This window comes from Gouania willdenowi, chromosome 6 (genome assembly GCF_900634775.1).
Source record: "Gouania willdenowi chromosome 6, fGouWil2.1, whole genome shotgun sequence".
Taxonomy (NCBI): Eukaryota; Metazoa; Chordata; class Actinopteri; order Blenniiformes; family Gobiesocidae; genus Gouania; species Gouania willdenowi.
In genome coordinates, this window is record NC_041049.1 from 58778357 (window position 1) to 58796450 (window position 18094).

The 18094-nt window shown below is 37.8% G+C and overlaps 1 protein-coding gene across 1 annotated transcript in view; it reads right to left on the bottom strand.

Annotated features, from left to right (window-relative positions):
- The window catches only part of ccdc136a (coiled-coil domain containing 136a), a 44742-nt gene that overhangs the window by 12807 nt on the left and 13841 nt on the right, over positions 1-18094 (bottom strand). Inside the window, exons 3-5 of the mRNA XM_028450039.1 lie at positions 8046-8363; positions 2298-2372; positions 704-1006 (exon numbers count right to left, since the gene is read on the bottom strand). Of these exons, the coding sequence (XP_028305840.1) occupies positions 704-1006; positions 2298-2372; positions 8046-8363 (696 nt within the window). The remainder of the gene's footprint in view (positions 1-703; positions 1007-2297; positions 2373-8045; positions 8364-18094) is intronic.

Here is an 18094-nt window from a genome sequence, read left to right on the forward strand (position 1 = left end):
CCCTATGAGAGCCGGAGATTGGCACCGGCAGACCCCCGTGACCCTGATAAACGGGAATAAGCGGGTATGAAAATGGATGGATGGATGGATAAAGGTCATTAGAGCTTCTGGAGTGCAAAATAACAATTAATAAAAATGTAATATACAAATTATGAGTTTCAAACGGTTAATGTTGATTTGAATGAGTTTGAGGCTAAGTCAGAAAAATGTATGCTTTGGGTCTTGACCACAAGAACAAGATCGCGGTTACATGCGGCTCCACATTCAGAGCAGCCAGATGAGTTGGTTCCCTCGTGCAGGCGTTCAGGGCACGTCCCTCTGGAAGGAGACCCTGAGGAAGACCCAGGACACGTTGGAGGGATAATATCTCTTGGCTGGTCTGGGAACTCCTCGGGATCCCCCCAGAAGAGCTGGAAATAGTGGCCAGAGAAAGGGAAGTATGGGCCTCCCTGCTAAGGATGCTGCCCCGCGACCCGGCTATGAATGAGCGGCAGAAGATGGATGGATGGATGGATAAAAGTGACTAGTAACTTTTAGTTTGAGTACTATTTAATTGAGCTACTTTTTACTTGTACTTGAGTATTTTATGTAGGATTTACTTGTACTTGAGTACAATTTCAATCAAGTAACAGTAATTCTACTTGAGTACGAGATATCAGTACTCTTTACACCTCTGCTTGAAACCTCTCTTGGCCTCCCTCACCCTCTCGTCTCTCAGCCTCTCTGCGTTGGCTCTTCATGCTGATCTCTGCTCTCAGTGTGGTGATCTCCAGCTCGTACTCCTGGGTCTCATCACTGAGTCTCTGGAGCTCAGCCCGTCTACGACACAGCTCCTCCTGAAGGGAGGCGATGTCGTTCTCCCTCTCTGCTGCTGCCTCCTCTGCAGCCTGTTGGAGAAGGAGAACTTCCTCCTGGGCCACACGCAGCTCCTCCTGGGCCTCGGCCAGCTCGCTCTCCTTCTCCTCCTCCAGGCTGTCCATCTCCTCCTGCACAGAGCGCAGCTGGGCTGCAGCACAGGGAGGAGGGGAAGGGTTATCACATGGAGGTTTATTCATAGATGATGCATTGTGTGCCTGTTATCATCTGAGATGGAAGCTGAGACATCATTAGCTGTGAACAGTTTTGAAGGACCAATCTGCTTTTGTTAGAATATTAAATATCAAACAGAACAAAATGTAAAACGACAGATTTTTTTCAGTCTCTTTTCTATTTTCAGTCTCAAATGATTCATTTTACTAAAAGCTATTTTGTTTGACATTTAGCACAGGCTGGATTTGTGTCATGCTTTTAAATTTGTTATTTAGTCGCACATGACTGACTAAAATTCTCATTAGGCGACATTTTTCTTGAACAGAAAACAAAAAGCAAAAAAAAAAAAACACTTTTACAAACAAAACAATGCCTCAAGGATGTACGTCTGTGTTTGATTACTTAAAAAAAAAAAATTCAGAGAAGACAATGATCAGCTGAAGAGATAACAGCAAATCCATTTAAAAATGTGGAAGCAGAGCAGAAAAAAATCAGCCCCAACTATAGGTTATATTGACAAGTAAAACAGACTTGATTTTGATCATTATAATGTGCTGCAATTACAACCCTGTCTCAAAGGCCAAAGTCTCAAAATGTGTGCATAAATAAGATTTTATTTTGAGGCATTATAAATATATATTCATATATGAGGCAAACTTATTTTAGTTAGGTGTGGTCAGATCCAGTCTTGCACTTTTATTTATTTATTTATCTTTTTGTAGAGCATACTTCTGTTCTTTCTGTGTTTTTCATCTTTACTTATACTGTCTTGGCTGATTTGTTGTTTGTAATTTTTTTTCATTCCGACTCTGGGACATGCACAAGAACTGGAATGTACCTGTTCTTTTTAACTTGTACATATGGCAATAAACTTTATTCTATTCTATTCTCCTACTGTAAGTAGCAAAGAAACCTCAATTTCACAAGAAATAGAGCACTCTAAATCCCTCAAGAGTTTTATTTGTGGAGTTACAACCACTAAACTGATCAGATGACAGATTTTATCCCTTTAAAAGTTGCTACCGAGTCCGACATAGCGTGACAGCTGATCAGCTGTTCCCTTTGTGCTTCCTGTACACTTTGAGTGGTCATGAGACTATATTTTGTATTGAGTGTTCTGAGATGATTTATTGTTGTAATTAGCACTACATAAATAAAGTTAAATTGAGAATGTTTCTAAATTGGTGAACCTATCACATTTGTGTCTCGTTCTTTGCTGTTTATTTTTCTGTCAAAATAGGCCTCTAAGCGTTTGAATGTGTCGACACCTTGTAGATTCTGGATCTGCCGTGTGAAAGCCTCTGCTTGATGGGCAGTCGCCAGTCGTTCATCCTCCAACAAGCCTGTTTGGAGACGGGAGAGATATGAGGGTGGGGGTTGGGGGTGGAGTGGGTGGAGAGATAAGAAGAGGCAGTTCAGCAGGCCAGTGAAAAGATGACAAGTTGATAAGCTGCTCAACCTTGAAGCACAACTGAATGACACAAGCATCAGTCCATCACCATGAATCACAGACCAAGCATCAGTGTTATTCCAGGTTCAATTTTTTCTGCTTATATTGAAGAAGAAAAAAAAAACCACTATTACTGACACACATGGACATTGATCAATAATTTTGGATTAAAAAAAAAAAAGTAAAATCTTTATTTTTAAGTTGTTTTTTGTTTTGTGTTTTTAAATACCTTTTTGTAATCGTGTAATGATGAGATTCATTCTTAAAAACAGGTCATTCAGCTATAGTTTGTATTGATCAAGCTTAAGGCTCATTTTCAAGTTTAATACACAAATACAGAAAAAAGTCAGGAGTCAGTTTTATTTACAACACACACACACACACAGACTCCATAATTAAAAAAATGATAATGACGTGTTTAGCAAGTATATGTTTACAATGGGGTGCTCAGTGGATTAATGGTTAATCCACTCACAGCAAGAAGGTCCTGGGTTCAAGCTCTGAGGTGGACACTTGGTTCCTTTCTGTGTGAAGTTTGCATGTTCTCCCCGTGCTGCATGGGTTTCCTCCGGGTACTCCAACTTCCTCTCACAATCCAATAACATGACTGTTACTGTAGGTTGACTGGAGTCTCTGAATTGCACGTAGGAATCAGTGTGAATGGTTGTTTGTGTGTCTGTGTGTTGCCCTGCGATGGATTGGCACCCCATCCAGGGTGTACCCCCGCCTAGCGTCCAGTGGGAGCCGGGGTTAGGCACCAGCAGACCCCCACCAACCTCAAATAGGACAAAGCAGGTCTGAAAATGGATGAATGTTTACAATGCTGTTTACAGTCAAACAATTTGATGCACTCGGGCTCAGTTTTTGTTCAATCTAAAATCTCTGTAGATCGTTGGTGTTGGACAGAAAGTTTGGTGTCAATTGAGCAAAAATTGTGGGAGGAGATGTTTAATAAGTTTTACAGTGAAAAAAAAAAAACAGAACAGAAGGTTGGACTTAATAATCTGCAATAAGTTTAAATTTACAAAAGTTTCTTTGGTATTGTGGCTACATTTTAGTGAAAGTTGCAAATTTGTAGCACATATGGTTGATTTGTTGTGAGTTATAAAAAAAAGTGGAATTTTAGAGCGAAGAAAGAAAGAAGAACATGCAGGATAACAAGAGATTATTTGATGTAGAGTACTAAGATCCAGGCTGCGTCCGAATAGTCCCTCCTATCTCCTTTCCTATCCCCTGTTCATTCACCCCTGGGTGTCCAAGTGTCCAAGTTCTCTTTAAGCTCAGGAAAAGAGGCTCAATGCTTCCTTTTTTACCTCCTTTGGCCTAGGAAACACTGATGACCTTTAAAAGAGGAGACGAGATATTGCTGACCCACAATTCCTTGCGGCGACAACATTTAAAGGGAAACGCACACCCGAGCGCTCACGGAAACTAACGATGACCGACAAGTAATGGAGATCATATAAGTTACCAATGCAATAATATGCCTTGAACAAGGAAAGGAGATAGGAGGGACTATTCGGACCCAGCCCTAGGCTCAGAGTGATGGCTCCTGGTGGTTGGAACAGACACTGGTCGTTGTGCGTACAGGTCAGGGGGTGCTGTGCGAGATGAGTGTGTTGTTTTTCCATATTTAATTGTTATTCGTGTAGATTTACCTCTTGTTTGTTAAAGGCCCTTCAAAAAATGATCGACTACGTCTCACTGACTAATCTCATTTATAAACTAGTGGCAGATAAACTCCAATTATCCAAGAACAATCATGAAAAAGAGCATATTGGTTGCTGCTATTTTAAGCTTTGTGTTGGTTTTTGCCCATCATTAGTTTTCATAAAACCAAGCAAATGTGGCACATGGGCTGATTGTTTTTTTATGAAGCACCAATATGTGGCTGTAATCCTACAAAATGGGTATCAATATACACAGAGTAAACCACCGATGTCTTTAGTTCTATGGTTTATTTTTACACTAAATGCTAATTCTGAAGCACAGTCGCCTACAAATAAGTTTAAACAGTGTATTGTTATCGATCAACCCAAAATGACTGTGTGACGTGGCGTTCAGGGTTCTGTGGGGGCAACACCATCTGTTGCAGCACTCCCTGTTCTTCTTGTGGCTAATGATAGTTTTATTATGGCAGCACAGTATTTTTAGCACTGATCAGATGCCTTGTTCTTGGGTTTGTGTCACAGATAGAAATCTAAAACCAAAGCCTATTCACAAGATTATCCAATACGTTTTCAACATGGTCAGGGTTTAATTTCAATACGTTTCTCAGATAACATGTTAAAAGAACTCTATAATTTCCATTGTGACTATTGTGACACACTATGTTGAAACTACTGGAAACGCAGGTTCATATACAGTAGCTATGTTATGAAATATTTTTTTTTTCTGCTGTGTTTTATTTTGAAGCTTTTATTCTTGAAACCAGAATGTGCACCACTTTAGAGAAACAGTAATGATAAGTGACAGCACTATTACATCTGCAAGACATTTTTCCTTTTTAAACTGATCTATGGTTAGAAAATATTGGGGAACCCTGATTTGCATTATTATTGTCGGGTTGCCAGATTCGATTGAACAAAATACTGCTTTTAATAAGCAGCATGAGGCAGATTGACAGTTAATACCCTAAAGTCAGACAAAATCTTTCTTTTAATTTGGAGAAAAAAAAAAAAAAATTTCAATTTTACCTCCACCAAGAAGGTAATATTTTAACTGTGTTTATTTATTTCTTTGTTTTCCTGTTTTACGTAAAAAAAAAAATACGAACAACATTTTGACAAAATTTTAACCATGGAAGATTCCATAATATTTTGGAGGGGATCAATGTACTGATTCTCGATTAGTTTACAAAAAAAAAACAAAAAATCTCTATAGCTCATCATTGGGAAAATGTCAAAAATGTGTATCTCGGTTCATAATAAGTTCTTATGAAATTTGACTCAGTTATGTCGGGTTGGTTCCTCAGTTACCCCACTATATACTGTTTGATCTGATATTATCCTGTTTTATTGATTGATATTGTTTTGATTTAATTTCTATGATGACTTGACTTGACACCAACTTTCATTCAGATCAGTCTCAGATTGCGCATTTGATTACAATTTTTTATTTATTTTTTTAAAAAGGGGGGCACTTATTTGGACCGACTCTATATTAATGAGGACAAATCTTCTTCCAAGCCTTTAATGATCATGGTACCATGATCAGGATCATTGATCCAGATAACTGCCAATATCTGGCAAAGAGGAGATTTTGGCGCTTGGCTCTGTTTGCACCACTTTACACGTACAATAATCAAATGTAGTGTTTGATGAAACCTGTCAGTCAGTACTTTTTGTTATTGTCACGTATTAAGTGCAGTTTGAATAGATTTTTTTCCAGATCAAAAAAATGCATTGAATGTGTTGTATATGAAATCTTTTTTTTTTTTTTTTTTTTTTTCCATCATATTGTTCCGTGTCTATTCCACTCCCAGCCTTTGGCTCCATCAGAAATGGCTGCCTTTAGGAACTGAGTGTTGCCTGGCAACAACTGAGATTCATAAAAAGCCACGCTTGTCATAGAACTACATGTGAAAATACATTATTTATGTTCTTATCTGAAAGTTAAAAGAGGTGGGGATATCTGTACTTTGGTAGCATTTTTAGAGGTGGGAAATGATCTGGCAACAATGGGTTGTTGATGCCATTTTGATGGGAGACTTAGGAGCTTTTGTTGCCAGATGATCTACACACCCCTCATTCGTGTCTAGACTCTCTGAGTGGAAGATTCCCTTATGCAGTTGTCTGTGGAATGCCTCCACAGCACAGCCACCCTGACACACACTACTCAACTCCCCCTCCACGTCTCCCAGAGTGAAACACACACTCATAAAGGCAGCCACTAAACTCACTGTAGCCCCATACCCAAGGCTTTACTCATGCTCATCATTTCTAAGGTATGATGTGAAGCTCTATTCAGTGCAACTATGAGCCAAGGACCGTGTCAGTGACCACATATAATCGCTTACACCTCTGTTGTAACAGGCTGAGTAAGATTTGACGTGAATGGTGGAAAAATAAGCCCTTAACATAGGAGAGGACATTCTTATGGAGAGCGTGTGGCATAACAAGCTCACTATTTGGTTGATTGTTAAGACCGTGGTGATGAGATTCTTTCATAAAGTGTGACAACCGTTGTTTTCAAGCCTTTTTCACATGCACACACACACTCAGCACCATTAATATTACTAGTACAGTGCCCGTCGGAAGTACAGTATGTATTCATTTTGTGGGAGGAGCTTAAGTAGAGTTGTAAATTATGGCCAAATGAGTATGTGTTTGAAGGTTGGATGTACAAAGAGGTGTACATACTATGTACTCTGTAGTGTAATAAAGGGGTACACGTGTGGGTGCAAAGTAAAATAGCCTGTGCAATTTTGCTAGTTTAATTCTATGGGACATGCACATGATAAATGCGTTTGTTTTTTTTTTTTACTCATTTTTATATTTTTTTTGTTTCATGTATTTTTCTATAATGTATGTTTTTTGGAGTAATTATGTGTATTTTTGAATCTTTCATTTGTCTTTTTGTGAATTTTTTGTATATTATTATAGAATAAAAAAGAGTCTTGCAGTTTAAAGGTGCAGTCTGCAACTCTTATAAAAGTGACTTTTTGTCATATTTACTAAAGCTGCCACTATGTAAGGACAGCTTTACATCAAACTAGTAGTTTGAAGTACTTGACGTTTTATACATAAAGGCTGACATTACGCTGTCATTATTATGCCATGACACCTGTCATTAACATGAATAAGGTGTCATGAAGGCTATCATGCCCTAATCCACGTGTCAAACTCAAGGCTCGGGGGCCAAATCTGGCACTTTCGAGCATCCAATTCAGTAAAAATGGTAGAGAAAACATGAATTACTGTGTATATTACCAAATAATTCAGTTGTAGATATCTGAAAATCACAAATCCAATGAAACTCTACAATATCTTTAGGGGCTCTGAGTTTTCTCACGCTTATACAACATGAAAGTTGTCATTTTTGATTGCAAGTTATGGAAAGAAATTTAAAATTTTCCAAAATACTTGCAATTTCTCACAAAATAATTCCACTAAAACACAAAAATTCATTACAAAATTAAATATTTTTTGAAGAGAATATCCTGCAGGGACTGAAAACTAGAGCACAATAATGTTAAAATTGCTCTTTTCCCCCACACCTAAAATCTGTGGCCCACCTGAGATCAAACTGGTCCTTATTTGGCCCCTGAATTAAAAAAAGAGTTTGACACCCCTGCCCTATATAACCGCTAACAATAACTTCTAAACCTAAAAATGCCAACATAGCTCCAAAGGTGTCATAATATAGCAAGCAACACTTAATAACAGCCTTCATGACACCTTATTCATGACGGATAATGACAGTGTAATGTCAGCCTTATGTATAAAACTTTAAATAAAGTGTGACCACAAATGTTTTCCTTATTTTTTATGTTACATGATTGGCTGATAAAACATTTTCAGAGCCTGAGGTGGTTTTCTAGTTTCATGGAGAGTTCCTGACCCACCTTGGAGCTCATGGAAGGTCTCCTGGTGTTTGTTGGACGTCTCCCTGGCATCGTCCAGCTCCAGCAGAAGCTGCAGCACCTGCGCCCTGAGCTCCTCCAGCTCCTCCTCCTCCGTCAGAGGCTCCTCCTCTTTCGTCTCCTTCTCCTCTCCCTCACCTTCCTCTTCTCTCAGTTTCTTCCCTTCTCCATCTTCCTCCTGAGTTCTCTCCTGGTCCATCTCCTCCTTCTCATTGTTCTCCTCCAGGACGCCTCTCTCCTTGGCTGTTATCTCGTTCTCCATGGTGGGGCTGCTCTCTGCTTTCAGGTCACAGGGGTCATCTGGTGAAAGATGATATTAATATTACATATCAGAGCTTGATGCGGATGGAATGTGAGGCAAATAGAGGTTTAGAGGTGATATAACCTCTTTGTAATCAGTTCAAATCAGGCATTTCTTTGATGCAGCAACTGGGATTGTTTTTCCCTTTTTGAATCAACAGCACCATCTTGTGATTTAAAGGGTTTTCCTTTTTCTAACCCTGATTGAACAGTAGCCTATAGCTAATGTAGAATGATCCTCACTGTCAGTAGCCTGAGGCTGAAGCCCAACTAGTAGTCTATAGCAGTGTCAGAAACAAGGCCACAGGGCGAAAAGCGGTTCTTATCAAGGCCAATCTGAGCTAGAGAGAACTCACAGTACAATCACCATCAGTCAGACGTTTTCCAGCCAATTCTCATAGAAATAAAATCCAGATTTTTATGGATTGGATGACAGAACCATAACACATCTAAAAAAACATATTACAAAAAAATATTACAAAAATGTATCCATCAGTTTACCTTCTGAGCAATGTCTTTGATTTTGATTATAATAATAACTGTTTATTTTGTGTTAACCATTTAGAGACATTTAGTTATTTTGTAGCCCAAATATTAGAGTTTTCCCAAAGTATGTGGTCTACATTAGAGATTTGCAACAGGTGGGTCGGGACCCAAAAGTGGATCGTGGACATGTACTGAGTGGGCCGCAGACAGCTAGTCAAAAATAAACAAACACTTAATGTCTTTCATGTTGGACTTGTCTTTTATTTTGAAAGAAACTTTTCTTTTGACAGACATGCTGTGAAATGCATGTTGCACATGAAATATATAGATTCATGTAAAAAAAAAAAAAAAAGATTATACATGCATGTGTTCAACAGTTTTTTTTGAAAAACTTAATCTGGTTGGTTGAATTGGGTCCCAGGGTGAGGCCAGTTTAGAACCCCTAGTGTGTGAAGAAATTAATTGAAAAAAAAAAAGGAAAATATTTGTCATTTTCAAAATAAAATTGTTATATTAGAGATGTTTTTTTCCTGATTAAATGCAATGTTTGAGGGTAAAGCCTTATTTGAATATCCATATCAAATAAGACATTTTATTATCTTACTTGTATTGTCTTTGCTGTGGTAACAACCAGACCTTCACCATTCATACAAGTAGAAAGAAACATGTTATTACTGGTTTTTGCATTTGTATCCCTTACACCAGGGGTCACCAACACAGGGCCCGCATGGATCATGTGAGGGGCCCTAAATAGCTCCATCAAAAATGTGATTTACTTTACAAAGATAAATAGATATAATTAGTACTTAGTAAATTGTTTGTATCAAATTAACCATCTTTAAATGTTATTTTCAATGAAACATTGGGATATATGTTTTTAAGTGTTAAGAGATTTGGTAAATGGTGAGTGGTATGTTATATATAATATGATATTTTTCAAAATTGCAAAGTGGATTTTTTGTAAAATATGACATGATTGTTCAATTTTACATGTTTAACGATTAGTTCAAAGTGGTTTGTTAGTGTCTAGTAAAATAGGAACAAATATGAAATGTGATTAAAATAAAAGAATTGCATAAATTAAGGGGAATAAAGTCTAGTGGTTAGGATTCGGCGCTCTCACCACCGCGGCCCGGGTTCGATTCCCGGTCAGGGAACTACATTTATCTTCTGAAATTATCTACTCATCAATGCACTACTGCACTATTATCTTATTATTGTATTTTAATTTTATTATTATTATTATTATTATTATTATTATTATTACTATTATTATTATTATTATTACTATTATTATTATCTTGTTATTTTTATTTAGTTTGCACATATTAGTCTAACTACTCTTATATTTATGTTTATACTTCTTTTTTTTTAATTTATTTTTCTTTATTTTAGTTGATTGTTATTATTTAATGTTACACTACCTGAGAGAGCACAGGTCACCAAAAGAAATTCCTCGTGTGTATTCATACACCCCTGGCCAATAAAGTTGATTCTGATTCTGATTCTGATTCTGATTTAAGAAATTATTTTCTAACTGGTAGCCCTTTGGACTGTACAGTACCTATGAAGTAGTTCACAGTTTCAGAAAAGGTTGGCGACCCCAGTAACTAAACAGGTGTTCCTAATCAGATGATAGTCTGTGTATGTCTGTGATTGACCAGTAGGGGGCGGGAGAGAGCTGACAGAGAGCTGAGAACAAGTGGAGGAGGCAGTCCACCATATTCCACCATGTTAAAGCAATCACTATGACTCACCACTCAGCTATGCAGCCATAGTCCACAATAACACCAGCAGCCACTCATTGTGAAGAGAGTGTGACACACACACACACACACACACACACACACACACACACACACACACACACACACACACACACACACACACACACACACACACACACACACACACACCTCTCTCAATGCAAACCTCTGTATCACATCATGGCTTTGGAGGAGCTTCAGCTCTGTAGTGATTGTGTAGCAAACACAAGCTAGTGTGTAAAATGGTATATTTTTATTATAGGGCAGAGATGGGCAACTCTATTACAGCCAAGGCCACAAAAATGTGATTTTACTGTATCTGATCCCAGGGCCACATTATCAACATTCATGTCAGCATTCAGAATAATGACCGGTTTTTGATATTTTTAGTGTTCTTGTTGTAATTGTGTGTAGTTTTCTGTCATTTTCTGCATTTTTGTTGTTGATTTGTGTGTTTTTGGAGCTATTCTGTAATGTGTTGATGTTTTTTGAAGTACATGCGTCTGTGGAAGTGGTTGCTATGTCCATCTTAGTTGTAATTTTGTGTAATTTTCTGCATTTTTGTTGTTGATTTATGTGTTTTTGGGGTCACGTTCTGTATTTTTGTTGTAGTCTTTTCAATTTTCCTGTTATTTTGTGTAATTTTGCGTGTCTTTGGAGCTATTCTGTAATGTGTTGATGATTTTGTTTGTTTGTTGTGTCTGTCTTTGTTGTCATTTTGTGTATTTTACATTTTTTTTTGCGTGTGTTTTGTGTACTTTGCATTTTGCTGTCAATTTGTGTGTTTCGAGAGTTACTTTGTGTATTATAATGTGCTTTATATTCCTTCCAACTTCTTGAAACTACAATGGGGATTCTGGGGATTTGCTTTGAGCTCTGCAAAAAATTATACTGAGGGCCACATGTGGCCCCTGGGGCCGCTCGTTGCTGTTCCAGTGATGAACACAGGTCAAAGCTCTGAGAGGAAAGCAAAGGGTCACTTTTTTAAGAGCAAGAAAGCATGATGACAAATTTCCCGTTTGAAGTCATCTCCCATTAGTCAGATGAGACTCTGCGAGGCATGAAAGGTCAGAGCCAAATGGAGATTATATTCCTGGTGTTGTCAGGAACAATTTTGAAAGTAAAAGATCACTGATGGCTGTCTCATCCTTTTAAATTCCACACACACACACACACACACACACACATTCTGGCCTGATGACATCTTTACTCCTTCCCGCTCAGTTCTGTGCCCTCCCAGGTCAAGTCCATCACAGACAAAATGAATATGTGGCGCTGTGTTGTTATGTCCGAGTGGGTCTCAGAGTGTTTCAGAAATAGCTGTCTGAGCTCACAGAGTGGTGTGGTGTGGCGTGAGCACAGGGGAAGAAGTGTTTGACGACGCGGCAATAAGTAAAGATCTACTGTATGTAATTAATAGCCATCCATTCCTCAAAGGTGTAGCGTCGGCTCCAGGGAGCCATCCATCTCTAGTGATAATGAGTTCTGTGCGTTCATTTTTTTCCCTCTTTCTACCTTTGACAACTTAAATCCCAACCTTTTTGTAGCAAAGGTTTCTTTCCTGTTTCTGCAAAGTCTCCTCTCGCTAATGTCAAGACCATCAAGAGACTAAAGACGTTCCTTTGAATATCACTCACATTAACATAATTAAAGGTTTTAAGCTCAGAGTGTGATGATTCAGAAATGTTAGGCTCAGATGGGAAGTGCTGTGTTTGTGATTTGAATATTTAAATGAAGATATAAAATAGAAATATATATATACTGTATAACAGGGGTTCTCGACTGGTCTCACCTTGGGACACACATTTTGCCATGGTCATTAAATCGCGACCCACCTTTTTTTAGAATTCAGTCAACCAAAGTTTTTCAAAAATAGCTGTTGAAAACACACCTATACAATCTTTTTTAAACATAAATCTTGGAGATGTAACGATTAATCGTAAGGCAGTTAAAAATCTATTCCTAGGTATAACGATTCACATCGATGCTGTGAAAATTGAATCGCAGTACTTTTTTTACCCAGAAGTGTTGGCGGCGAGCGAAATCTGCTAATACTTTCTTTCTGGCCGCCTTCTACTCTTAAACATATTCATAAATGATTCATTACCCCTTTAGCACCGAAAGAATATCTGTAATATTACGTGAATATCTGTAAAAGTCACGTTTTTCTATTAGCTCTGTCTGCTAGCATAGCATCTCTTCTTCACTGCAAAATATCTGCATGCCAACCGACCACTGGGTTACCAGCGCCCTCTGCTGGTCCAAACAAATATCTGACCTAAATACAGTAAAATGACTGTTTTTTTTTTGTTTTGTTTTTTCAGTCCAATTGTTAAGGCACAAAATACATTTTCAGTTGCACTTTTAAAAAGAAAAATAACTATTATGCAGTTTTGTATTGTTTACTATAAAACCAGAATTTAAATAATAAGCTTCTTCTTCATTTGTATTATTCCTTTATTTATTTCATTCAAGATTTATTTTTAGTTAAATTGCATTGTTTTGAATAGTTTATCAAGGGATTCTTTTGACAATGAAAAATAGTATAGTATTTTCCCCAAAAAAATAAAGGAATATTTTTCAGTCATTTATATACAGTCCCATTTTGTAAAATAAATCGCGAGAGAATCGTATCGTGAACCCAGTATCGTGAATCGAATCGTATCGGGAGTTGAGTGAATCGTTACATCCATAATAAATCTATATTATTTCCTGTGCAACATGCATTTCACAGCATGCCTGTCAAAAGAAAAGTTTCTTTCAAAATAGGACAAGTCCAACTTGGGAGACATTAAGTGTTTATTTATTTTTGACGAGCTGTCCGCGACCCATCCAGTACAAGTCCGCGACCCACTTTTGGGTCCCGACCCACCAGTTGAGATTCGCTGCTGTGTAAGAACAGTAGCATAGCACCTAGCATAGTAGCAGCAAGCACAGTAGCATTATAACTGTCGCGCCTACAATTTAAACCAGTGTTTCTCAAATTGGGGTACGCAATGGCATTACATGGGGTACTGAGAGAGAGAGAGAGAGAGAGAGAGAGAAAATATTGGGATCAACATTGGTTATCGCCCTCATGAGCTGCAAAATATCGGCATAAAAACAAAGCAAGGATGTGTTTTCACACACAAAAAACAACACAATCCATAATAATCTTTTACAATCTTAACTCTTTCTTGAATTTAATATCCAAATGCTATCATCTTAATGGTGGCTGATTAAAAAAGTTCAAACCATGGCCAATAAAGTGAATAATTAACAAATAAAGTGTCAGTCTTGGTCCCACCCCAGGTGTGAGATGACCAGAAATGATAATACTACAGGAATAAATCCATTTAGGAGCCACTAAATCAGTGTTTTTTCAACCTTGGGGCCGGGGCCCCATGTGGGGTCGCTTGGTGCTTCTGAAGAAAGGAAATAGATTTTTGAAATTTTGAAAACTGAATTGCTATACTTTTACTTTGTGACATAAATTTAGTTAAACTAAAATGCAGTTAAAAAAAAAATTAAAAAAAATCTGAGCTTAAACTTGATTAAAACTAAAACTAATTCTAGAAAAAAAAATGGCCAGAAATTCTTGAAAAAATGTTGGAAACCACTGCAGTAAATACTTTTTTTTTCCACTTATTTGCAAAATGAGATTCATTAAAAAGTGTGTTATGTCATTATGCTCTATAGCTGTTTTACATAGTTTTCTGAGCAAAATGTAGTCAGATAAAGGGGTACTTGGATTCAGAAACAGGAGAAAGGGGGCACTCGAGCTAAAAAAAGTTTGAGAACCACTGATTTAAACCAACTATGTATTTAAATAACAGGAACTCAATTTATTAAGGATGTTGTGGCGTGTACGCAGCATTCTTGTCAACAGCCAGAGCACTAGTTGTTTTTTTTTGTTTTGTATATTTGTAATCTAATAAATCCAACAGCAGCATGAGTGTTAAATAAATGTCTATGTAATATATTTATTTCCATATGTGAAATATAAAAAGCAGCAAATGAAAAACACACCCACAACAGCTATCAGTGTTTGGGAAACACAAAAACTGCATTGTAACTGAACACTATCTGACACAAGCAGTGCTAATAATGCACGCCCACATGCATGAGCCTGCATGACGGCTGTGCAGTTACTGAGAGGATGATGGCTGGAGAGAAAACCAGCATCGTCTGGAAATGCTTCTGCTTAAATAAAGACAAAGTTATATGCAAACTGTGCAACGCTTAACTTCATTCAGGTCAATGCGGAACCTCATTATATACATTAGATACATGGAGCCAGCCATTAAACCAGATACATGGAAGTCAACTCAATAACGAGTTTGAAATGACTCTAAAGATAAATCCAAACGTCAGAATGAAGTAAAACTGGTTTCTTACTGATTGTTGATGTCAAATGTCAGAGGAGGGGAAAAGTATGGTAGTTTGACATAATAGAATGGTGATTGTGTATAAGATAACTGACCAATGCAGAATACCATCATTGAACTTAAAGTATGTGGAAGCCCTAAACAGTAAAGTTAGAAGGTTAAAGCTCGGTTAAAGTTCTAAACACTAAAACCATTTTTTCCCCTTCTGAAAAAAAGTGTATTTGAGTATGAAACTCAACATTTTAGTCAAAGTATTTCAATTTGGTGTATTTTATAAAATGTAAGTGACTGCCCTCTATGGGTTGAAACCCGGCTATTACAATTAAATCTTGCTATTGGCTGAGAATGGTTGTTTGTAACGTTTTGACAGTTTCTTACATCACAAACTACCACTGTTGGCCCCGCCCCTTCTATAAAAACTCTACAATCTTAGGTGAGTAGGTTGGATTGAGAGAATTGTAGAACTGTGAATAGAGAGGCATAGCAAGTATTGAGTAGGAATTTAGCATAGCATAGATTGTTTTTTGTTGATTTTATAGTATAGACTGGGCGTGTCTTAACTACTCCAGGAGCACCTCCCATAATCAAGGCATTTTTTAAATTTCCAGCCTTGACGCACGTCAGCCAAAACCTTGCGGTTTAGTCACATGTATAAACTGAGATCTGGTGGCTTCTATCAACCTTTGGCAATCAGCAACTTTCCGTACTGGGGAGTTAGCAACATTAACATTGACCACATTATGTGTCTCTTTGATTGAGCTTGTATTATGTTTCAAATATTTTGGCATTACGTTTGATAAAAACTTAACTTCCAAATTTCACATGCACAATCTTGTTGATAGATTGAGGCTACAGTTCAAACTAGTTCACAGAAACAAGATCATGAAGGCGGTCCAAACAGCCTTCATTATCATATTTGGTATATGGAATACTCAGATGTAAGACCCACCCCTTTCTTCTGACGGCTGCTTGAATAATCACTATCACACTATTCTTTACAGATTTCAATGCAGTGGCCCGGGGGCCAAATCCGGCCCTTTGGATCATCCAATTCAGCCAGCAAGAGAAAGCAAAAATGACAGAAAAAACATGAATCATTGAGTAAATGAAACTCAACAATATGTGCAGGGGCTCACACTTTTCCCAGTGCTTATATCGCAGGTGGCAGTCATTTTTAAATGTTACTTTTTTATTTTTACTAGAAAATTCTTATGATGTCCTTTAATTTTCCTCAAATTAATTCCCTTAATTAAATAAAAATTGGAAACAAAATCAAAGAAATTCAAAGTGAAGACCATGTTAGGACTGATATCTCTCACTTATTGCTTGAATATTGTCGGTTTCTTACATATTTTGTATTTTATGTATACGTAGAAGTGCAAACTAGGGCACAACAATGTTAAAATTACTAATTTTCCCTAATAAAATCTGTGGCCCACTTGAGATCAAACTACTACGTATTTGGCCCCTGAACTAAAATAAGTTTGACACCCCTGTTCTACATTATAGTAAACCATTGTCCATATGAATTACAGCTATTGTCTCATCGTAAAATTTTGATATGGACCAAAACCAAAACAATAGTCCTGAAGGCGAACGTTTGTCCAACCTTGGAAAGCGCACCCAATAAATTGGCCCGTAAGTGGACTAGTCATGCTCATGACTTCTCTTTTATCCTCTCTGCCTGCTTGGTTATTATTTCATCCCTTATACAAACGTAGCATCACTTCCCCTTGGGCATAAATGTCAAACAGATTGTGCAGCAGTGTCCACTGCAGTGACACCTCAGATCACTCTACTGCATACTTGGCACGGTGCTGGTCTTTCGTCACACCAGTGTTGCATTAGATATGGACACTGCATGCGTAGTGGTGGAGTCATCTCAGGAGCAGTTGTGTGCGCTTTAGGCAGAGGACAGGACGGCTTTATCTATGCATAGCACATTCCTACATAATCAGGTTCAAGCAGAACCCATTGAGTAAGGCGGTGCAAACACTGTTCCACTTGATGAAACAGGCAACAACCAGGCCAAACAGCCTTTGTCAGCATCTGAGGATATCTATGAGACATGCATTAAACATTTAAACATTAATTTCGAAAACACAAGCCATTTTTTTGCCTTTCGAGCCAGGGCTTTAATGTGGTTTGTACTTTCCTGCAGAGTAATGATATCATTCCTACGACAAAACTAATGGTGGGATTTAAAGTCACTCAAATAGGAAGAAAGCCCTGACTTGTCACTTTGTATGTCCAGTTGACAAAATGACAAGAGCACATTTATTTACAGTTCTGCTTCATGCAATCAGTTGGAATACATTACTAAACAAGGTGAAAGCCAGAACTTCTCTATCCAGCAAATGGGCAAGTGACAGTCAGCCACTGACAGAGCAGCTTCTCCTGATTTCTGCACGGATTTCACTGTCAGCGGTGAATCTATTTTAAGTGAGTGTAAGCAGCAGGTAAGGTAGATGCTGTGCACGGATCGTACCCCAGTGTGTGCACTCACTTATTGTCTTCATCACATGGGAAGGTGACTCAGGGGTGAGAAAACAGTTTCGGCTTCACATTAAAGTACTGCCACACAGTATGACCTGTAGGGTTGGGGTCAGTTACATTCTTCAATTACAATTACCGGATTTTTCGGACAATAAGGCGCACTAGCAATGAATGGGTCTGACTGGGTCTATTTTCATACATAAGGCGCACTGGACTATAAGGCGCACCGGTTTGTTATTATTAATATTATTATTCTTAAGACGCATTAAACGAAATAAAATAGTCAGATAAGTCAAACTTTATTCAACTCATTAACAATAACTCTCAACATTGTTCAGGTTTAACACATGAAATACAGAACAATACACTCACTTTTTCAGTTCAGTATGTTGAAGCACAGTAGTTAATTTCATACATAAGGCGCACCTGATTATAAGGCGGACTCTCGATTTTTGAGAAAATTAAAGGATTTTAAGTGCGCCTTATAGTCCGAAAAATACGGTACGTCTTCAATTATCCCTATTCAATTACATCTTAATTGCAATTATGGTGACCAGAATCTTTTTCATTTGCAATTCAAATCACAATTACTGAAAGTCAATTATAACTAGAATAT